Source organism: Theobroma umbraticum, unplaced genomic scaffold (genome assembly GCF_002168275.2).
Source record: "Theobroma umbraticum cultivar Fairchild unplaced genomic scaffold, ASM216827v3 scaffold_51.0, whole genome shotgun sequence".
In the NCBI taxonomy this organism is placed as follows: Eukaryota; Viridiplantae; Streptophyta; class Magnoliopsida; order Malvales; family Malvaceae; genus Theobroma; species Theobroma umbraticum.
In genome coordinates, this window is record NW_018397260.1 from 7,022,801 (window position 1) to 7,031,023 (window position 8,223).

Consider the following 8,223-nt stretch of genomic DNA (forward strand, 5'->3'; position numbering starts at 1 on the left):
GTCTAAACACACCCTAAATCACCCAGAAGGGGAAATTAACGGATAAACAACAACCTTATTTTAATCAAATGACGATAAATTAGGAAACCAAAGCCAAAAGTTAGATGGCAGCTTCACACTTTTCCAAGTGATGAAGAAAACCTTCCGCCAAAACTAACAAAGGAGGCCAAAAAAAAAAAAGGGAAAACAAAATGAGGTCCGTCAGCTTTTACAGCAAGGACAACAAATCAAACCGTCTAAAATATAAGACCCTGCGAAGCTGTACAACGAACAGGTCGCATGCCGTTACTCAAAGTGACAGAAAAACTGTCCAATCCCGTCGTTGGAAATAAAATCCAAGGACTTTCTCGTCATTTCAGATTCGCTTTTTCGCGATACGATATAATCTCCTCCCATGCCGGTACCATGCTCCTTACCCCAGACAGCTTACAAAGCTCCAGTTTTTATAATCACGAAACCCCGCGGGCTTCCCATTGCCTATCCTATGCCTATGTGCGCACCACCTCCTCCCCTCCCATCCTTACGTGTGCTCTAATCACATGAGGGTGCACGCATCCAGGCACCCCGCTCTGGATAGCCTCAAGCGCACTACTCCCTCCCTTCCCCTTCGCTGTATTTTTCTTGTACTTCATTTTCCACCGTTTGTTTCTCTCTGCACTTGAACAGAAAAAATAAAACTTAAAAAAAGCTCCGTCCCCTCTCCTTCTCTCTCTCTCTTTCCTTCCAAATCTAAAACCGTTCGTGCCCTCGGTTTGCCTTTGGTTATATCGATATTAAAAGGCAAACCAACGATACGTTTTCTTGATCTAGCTTTTGTTCCTTCTTTCACTGATATCATTCTTTCAAGCTTCTCTTTTTTTCAGAGCTTGCATCTGGATTCTAGGATTCTTTGATTTGGAGGAGGTTGTACGGAATGGGCGAATAGTTTGGAGAGAGTTAAGGGAGTTAACACGTGCGGGCCGGCGAGGAAGAGAAAAAGTGAAAGAAAGATAGTGATCTCGTGAGGCCCGTGAGAGAAAATGCCTCACCGGACGACTTACTTCTTCCCTAGGCAATTTCCCGATCGTGGGTTCGATGCATCCTCCAAACAACTATTGGATCACGAGAACAAAGTCGCCAAGGAAGTAACATCGACAACAGCTGGAGCCACAACCACAACACCGACAGCAGCAAGCACCTTCAACCCTGTTACTGAAAATGACCGTAATAAGTCAATCTCAAGGACACCTCTGAAAGACTTCACAGCTCCAGCTGCCAAGACCAACAACTCTCCCCTATCAGATCTTTTCACGGACGAAAAGCTTCACAGCAAAAAGCTACAGCTCGCCGCTTTCCGCGATTGGTTCGTCGAGAGAAAGGCTACTACTGATAGATCACGTCACGTGAAACCATCCTCTCGACGTCTCTCTTCGACTACTGACGAAGATCGCGAGTTGTTATTACCTCCGGAGCCAGCACCGCCCCCTTCACCGCCTCCTCCTCCTCTCCCTCTTGCTCCGGAAACCACCATCGTCATCAATGACCGCAGCGTTGACCGCAACTTTGACCGCCAGGTGTCGCTGCCGAGGTTCTCAAGCGGTAGTAGTTATGCAGGGAGTTTGTTTTCTGGCACGACATTGGATGGCAACTTGTCGAGTGAGGTTAAAGATACATGGACTAAGGACACGTCCTCGTCGTTGCCTGTGCCGGCGACACGGGAAGTCGTGGAACCGGAACCTGAGGCAGAGGAGAGTAAAGATAGCTTGGCGCTCAAGTCAAGGGAGAGTTATTATTTACAGCTTATGTTGGCTAGGAGACTTACTTCTCAAGCAAGTATCCTCAGTGAACCCTTGCTTTTACAAGACTATTGTGGAGCTGATGTCGTTGATGCCGAGACCGTTTCTTATCGTCTATGGGTATCTTCTCATCATTTTCGATTGAATGAATTTTAATTTCACTCGTGGAAAATGTTTTTATATCCAAAATTTATGAGATTCGAAAACTATTGCATTTCTATGAATTCAAACCGAACTCAATAACTTTTCATATGTAATACTAATTCTTTTTGAAGGTTTTGATGTCTTAAGGATTTGGTATTATATGTGATCGGTTAATATTCAATTTGCAGGTTAGTGGCTGTTTATCTTACAGTGATAAGATATCGGATGGGTTTTATAATATTCTTGGGATGAACCCGTATCTATGGGTGATGTGTAATGAGTTTGAAGAAGGAAGACGCTTGCCACCTTTGATGTCTCTCAGAGAAATTGAGCCCAACACGACATCCATGGAGGTTGTTCTTGTGGATAGACGTGGGGACACACGCCTCAAGGAGCTTGAGGATAAAGCGCAGGAGTTATATTGTGCTTCAGAAAGTACCTTAGTGTTGGTGGAGAAACTTGGACAGCTTGTTGCTATATACATGGGGTAGGGCTTCACATGTTCATGATTCATTTTTTTCCCACTGTTTCTTTTTTTGTGTTCGTTGTGTTGAATTGTTCTATATTTAGGGGAACTTTTCCAGTGGAGCAAGGGGATCTTCACAAACGCTGGAAAATGGTGAGTAGGAGATTGAAGGATTTGCAGAAGTGTATCGTGCTCCCTATTGGCAGCCTATCCATGGGACTTTGCAGGCATCGTGCAATTCTGTTTAAGGTGACAAAAAATGGCTTTTCTGGTTTTACTTTTTACCTTCTCACTCGTACATTTGCTCTATACCTAACACCAATTTACACACACACAAAAAGAAAACGTTGGAGGTGGTTTAAGGATCTGCTCCTTTTATTGGTATAAACTATAAAGAAGATGGTTTTGATGGGAAGAATTTAGGGTCTAAAATTGACAAGCTCTTACTGATCCTTGTAAAGACAGTTGTGAATCATTCTTATGCAAGTAATAGCTGCACTTGTACGAATATGGGTAGAAGTGATTTCAACACTCTCTCGATCTGTTGTACTTTAAGTAAGATGCTGAATGGTCTAAATCTCGGATTAAACTTCTAGTATTATGTTCTCTGTAGAATAATGGTGAAAAATATTTGTGATTTTGGTGTGGCAGTGACTTTACTGCTTATCGAGTGTACAAAAATAAATTAATTAAGATAGTAGTTTGAGCAAGCCAGTATAATGAGCTGAAGTGGGAGTTTAGCAACAGCTATTTAATCTGTGCTGGGATGTAAAACAGGAGGGCAGATTGTGACTTGGTTGATCTTGGAAAGCTTGGAAGAGGGTTGGCATTCTTTGCTTTGAATAACCAAACCCTAGTTCTAGTGAAAGGATGTCTATCTGTGGTCTTAGTTACCCCGGTAAATAAACCCTATTCTTTGTCTATATAAAAAGAAATTAAATGCTACAACTATCTTGTGTACTAAGAATGATTTAGCATCTTTCATTTTGTTTAAGTATATGATTGTTCTTTCTTTTTTTTTCTTTTTAATAGAAGACAGGAAGTTGTTGGTTTCTTTTATTCATTCTCTTCTGGAATGAAAAAGCTTCTTGTTTGTATATATTTTGTTTGTACATAAAGATTTGGGTTGGCAATTTTTTTCTTGATCCCACGCAAGTGTTTCAAAAGTTGTTCTATTGTTGGAAATGCCTCTGTTGTATAGGTAACAAGGACTGTGATGTCCTAAAGTACAATAATTTTTTAAAGCATATGAATGTCTTAACGGGGGGCATTGGTAGTGCAAACGAATTAGAAGCATCAGTGACACCCAGAACCATAGCAGTCCCTTATGAGTACACTCTATTCCATGATCATTCAGGGAGGTATTTGTAGCCTGCCGTGGTGAATTGACATGGTTCTTGTGAAATATTTGATTCTTATGGGGTCTTTATGGGAGGATCAGGCCAATTACTTTTTCTGATGATTACATTTTTTCACCCTTTTTTTTAAAATGATTTTCGTTTTCTGAAATCAGATGTTAAATAATATGACCTTAGCTCTAAAACTTTTATATCTTTTCTCTTTTTCACAATTTAAAGGATTTAAAAGAAGATCTTATGAATAATCTACTTGCCATTGAGTGATGTACTGCATGAATTTGTTGACAGCTGTTGTTCACTTTATGGCTTTATGCTGCTAGACCTGTATATCAAATGCAAGAATGAGTGTTTCACCTTTTTGGTTTCTGTGTATATGTTGATGTGTGTATGTATTTGTGCACTTACGGCCTGGTCACCCTTCAAATGTAGATGTAAGATATTACGAGATGATCATTGTTTTTTGCAGAAGATGCATCTATTTTAGAATCCTTAACTAACATGGTTTTTTTTTTATATATATATATGAAGAAATTGGCAGATTATATAGGTTTGCCATGTAGGATTGCTCGAGGATGCAAATATTGTGCAGCAGATCATCGTTCTTCTTGCCTCGTCAAAATTGAAGATGACCGGCAGTCATCAAGGTAAGATAATCAACTGTTAGCTTGTATTTTTGCTAATAAAATGTTGGAAGCTAACAAAAATAGTTAGAAACAAAACCAAATCCAGGATTTTCCTTTTTTTTATGTCATGATTTAAATACTTGCATTTAGAAGATTATCTTTAATCTTGATTTTTTTTTTTGTTTGAGTGATCTAAATCTTTTAGAATTGATATCATCCTGGTTCTTAGCACCCCCTTATGATATTCTTGAACTTTGGTTTATTCTTATGTGTGGATATAGAAAGAAGCAAAAAACTTTTATCATTTTTGTGATAGAATTTCATTCAGTCTCCAAATGTTTTTTCTTCAAGATTTTCTCTTTCCTTTTTATGTTTTGTTGCTTAGAGATGAGTATACATTTTAACAGGGAATATGTAGTTGATCTAGTTGGGGAGCCAGGAAATATCCATGGTCCAGATTCCTCTATCAATGGAGGATTCCTTTCTTCAATGCCTTCACCCTTCCAAATTTCTCATCTAAAAGAATTCCATCAACCTTACATGGATAATGCATCATATTGTCAGACTGAAGACTCAAAGAATTCATGTTCTCCTTTTGAGAATCCTCTACATTCTGGTACGTCATGTTTTGGACGCAATTTCTGCAAAATAGATCAAACTGTTTAAAAACAAATTAAACAATGGAGATAATTCTCCTGTAGGTGGCATTGAAAAATGTCAAAAGTTGAAGGACAATGGTTTGCTTGAAAATCAAAAGGTGTCTCAATATGCACCAATTGATGAAGATCATCTTGGAAAGGAATCATCTTTGATGCCTTTTGAAACTGCTGCTGTTGCAACAATGCATGAAAATTCTAGGCTCGGCGTAGACAAAGTCACCATGGAACGAAATCTTAGAAAAGAGCTGTTTGTACCTGGAAGCCCAGTGGTAAAAAGTGTGAACCAATTGAAAGTCAACTTGCCTAGTCAGTCAGATCTGGAGGAGATAGGGCCTGAACTTGATAATCTGGGCAGATTCTCTGCTGTGACAATCCCAAGGTATCTAAATCTTGAGCCTTCTCTTGCAATGGATTGGCTTGAGATCTCATGGGATGAATTGCATATTAAGGAGCGCGTTGGTGCTGGTACTTCTCTTACTTTCCTTTTAATTGAATATAACTTTTTTTTTATTTTTTTCTTTTTCTAAGCATTTTTAAAGATCTGCTCCTAAGATAATTGGTGAAGTGAGTTCAAACTTTTTTGCTTTTAATTTTGTTTTGCAGGCTCATTTGGAACAGTTCATCGTGCTGAGTGGCATGGATCGGTTAGTATTTTTATCTTACAACAGAATATCATTGGTGCTGAAATTTCATGGATGATGACTTGATGTAAGGAGTCTGATATTAGTTTTTTCCTTTAATTGTTTCCTTTTGTTTATTTCTTTGTTTAGCTATATTATCAGCTTATTTTGGGATACTTTGCTTTGTCACAAGGTTGTATTATATTGCCTTCAGCAAATTAACAATTATCAGCTTATTTTTGGGATACTTTGCTTTGTCACAAGGTTGTATTATTGCCTTCAGCAAATTAACAATTGCGTTCCAAAGCAGGATGTTGCAGTCAAAGTCTTGACTGTCCAAGATTTTCATGATGATCAGTTGAAGGAGTTTTTGAGAGAGGTTTGTACTAGATAAAACCTAAAAAAAATTGTTATTATCTATATTATGTTAGCATTGCATCATTTCATTTGGCTGGATCCACTTTCTCAACGCATCCACATTCAATATTTGGCTTGGTATGTCCATCCTATGTCCTTTTCTCGAACATTTATTTCTGTGTTTCAATGCTTCTCCCTCCCTCCAAAGTCCTAACATTATTTTGCATTTTGTTTTGTACCTTGGTGGTTCTTTTCCCTGCGGGCTCCAGCGTGGTGCTTTACGGTGAAATGCACTCCTCTGGTTACATTTGTTTCTGCTGGAAAAGTTCTTTCCTTGTTATACATTTTGTTTTAAAGGAGCATGTGGCATGTTGTATATTCTTATGCATGACCAAGTCTGGTTAGAGATGGCAATCAATTAAAGTTTTGAGCGATGTTTCTAAAAAATCAGTGCTGAATCATTTTTGCCAATTATGCGAGTGATTGTAACATGGTTTAATGTGGTGGTACCATGTCATTAGATATAAAGCCTTGTGTCAAATACTCCTATTTTTGCATGTTATTGAGTGAGATGGACAAAGTCGTTTGATATGACTATAGCTTAAGTTTTGATGCATTATTTTATAGGTTGCTATAATGAAACGTGTCCGACATCCAAATGTGGTCCTCTTCATGGGTGCTGTTACGAAGAGGCCTCATCTGTCAATTGTGACAGAGTATCTTCCAAGGTAAATCAACTGATTTTATACTATGGTAATGACCAATGTTAATTTGCGAAAAGATATGTATGGCTAAGACCTGGTTTTTGTCTAACAGGGGTAGTCTATACCGCCTCATTCATAGGCCAGCTGCGGGGGAAACACTCGATCAGAGGAGGCGTTTACGCATGGCATTGGATGTGGTTTGTACTATTTTTAATACTATTTATGACACATTTTATTTATTAATGCTGCTTGCTGTCAGCACAAGATTAATGTTCTATATTGGACACAGGCCAAGGGGATCAACTATCTTCATTGCCTTAATCCTCCCATAGTTCACTGGGACCTTAAATCACCCAACCTGTTGGTTGATAAGAATTGGACAGTAAAGGTATGATAGAGTTTTTCATTTTGCGAATTTCTGTATTTGTCATTTCAACTGCATGACTTCATCTTATGTCATGCTCAGGTGTGTGATTTTGGATTGTCCAGATTCAAAGCCGACACTTTTATATCATCAAAATCTGTTGCAGGAACAGTAAGTACCCCATAACTTCCTTTTTCTCTTGCATAGAGACAAACTTGCTTGTGCACGCATCAATATAATTGAGCTTGCTTTTATTGTCAATTATTTCAAATAACTTGAAATATTTGATTTAAATTTGACTAGTTAGTTACCAACTGTTGCCAAAGATAATATCAAATATACAGTTTTGCGGCTGTTTTTTTTGTTAGCTATGTGGGTTGATTCAAATCATGACATAGTTTTCCTTATTAAAAGACAACAATCACAGTAATCATCATAAGACCTTTTTTATTTTTCGTTTTACTCCAATGATGAATATATACCATGATTGCAGACCTGCATCCGGTATTCCATAGAAAGTCAGACATTTCCGTCAATATCTTGCAGATTGAAAGTTTTTCTTCCCAGTGCATCAATCAGCATGTAACTCTCTTGCTTTCTTTTGCAGCCTGAGTGGATGGCTCCAGAATTCCTTCGTGGAGAGCCTTCAAATGAGAAATCTGATGTCTACAGTTTTGGAGTAATCCTGTGGGAACTCGTAACCATGCAACAACCTTGGAGTGGACTCAGTCCTGCGCAGGTAGATATATTTGGTTTTCCTTCTTTTCCTTTCTGGTTCTCTTCTTACAAGTCTCCGTATCCTATGCAATATTGAATGTCAATGTCGTTGTTGTTGTTGGAGTTATTGTAAAAGTAATATCAGATGCGTTTCCATGCTGTATTCTTACTTTTCCCCTTTCCTCCCTTTCTTTATGTCTAATGGTGGTAAAAATTCTAGGTGGTCGGTGCTGTAGCTTTCCAGAACAGAAGGCTTGCCATTCCTCCTAATACCTCCCCAAAGTTGGCTTCCCTCATGGAATCTTGTTGGGCCGAGTGAGTATGCTTAGTCCTATAAATTAGTCACTGCACTCCCATTTATATGATGATTACTTAAGTTGGGGAAATGTCTAAACTACGTGTTGTGTGTATGCATTAGCTTTAGAAAAAAAAAAAA

At 38.5% G+C, this 8,223-nt stretch overlaps 2 protein-coding genes across 4 annotated transcripts in view; both read left to right on the plus strand.

The window, feature by feature from the left end:
- The first annotated feature begins 401 nt into the window (after positions 1-401).
- Positions 402-8,172, plus strand: LOC110416306 (Protein kinase superfamily protein). Of its 3 annotated transcripts, XM_021428269.2 has the most exons (14): positions 403-1,895; positions 2,108-2,406; positions 2,490-2,634; positions 4,272-4,387; positions 4,774-4,982; positions 5,068-5,490; positions 5,629-5,669; positions 5,956-6,024; positions 6,630-6,730; positions 6,819-6,903; positions 6,996-7,094; positions 7,173-7,241; positions 7,678-7,809; positions 8,008-8,172. In XM_021428269.2, the coding sequence occupies exons 1-14, from the start codon at positions 1,020-1,022 to the stop codon at positions 8,104-8,106; spliced, it is 2,763 nt and encodes a 920-aa protein (XP_021283944.1). In that variant the 5' UTR covers positions 403-1,019; the 3' UTR covers positions 8,107-8,172. The 3 variants fall into 3 exon arrangements, with proteins under 3 accessions (XP_089639631.1, XP_089639632.1, XP_021283944.1); XM_089783505.1 differs by lacking the exons at positions 7,173-7,241; positions 7,678-7,809; positions 8,008-8,172 and having other exon boundaries at positions 402-1,895; positions 6,996-7,100; XM_089783506.1 differs by lacking the exons at positions 6,630-6,730; positions 6,819-6,903; positions 6,996-7,094; ... (1 more) ...; positions 7,678-7,809; positions 8,008-8,172 and having other exon boundaries at positions 402-1,895; positions 5,910-6,010.
- The window catches only part of LOC110416519 (uncharacterized), a 790-nt gene continuing 739 nt past the window's right edge, over positions 8,173-8,223 (plus strand). The window contains exon 1 of the mRNA XM_021428523.2: positions 8,173-8,194. Within this exon, the coding sequence (XP_021284198.1) occupies positions 8,173-8,194 (22 nt within the window). The remainder of the gene's footprint in view (positions 8,195-8,223) is intronic.

Excerpts from the sequence above, each read along its gene's own strand:
- LOC110416306 (XM_021428269.2), top strand. The coding sequence starts at position 1,020 with ATGCCTCACCGGACGACTTACTTCTTCCCTAGGCAATTTCCCGATCGT. Across the intron at positions 5,491-5,628 it reads TAAGGAGCGCGTTGGTGCTG|GCTCATTTGGAACAGTTCAT; the intron begins GTACTTCTCTTA and ends TTTGTTTTGCAG. Across the intron at positions 7,810-8,007 it reads GTGGACTCAGTCCTGCGCAG|GTGGTCGGTGCTGTAGCTTT; the intron begins GTAGATATATTT and ends TAAAAATTCTAG.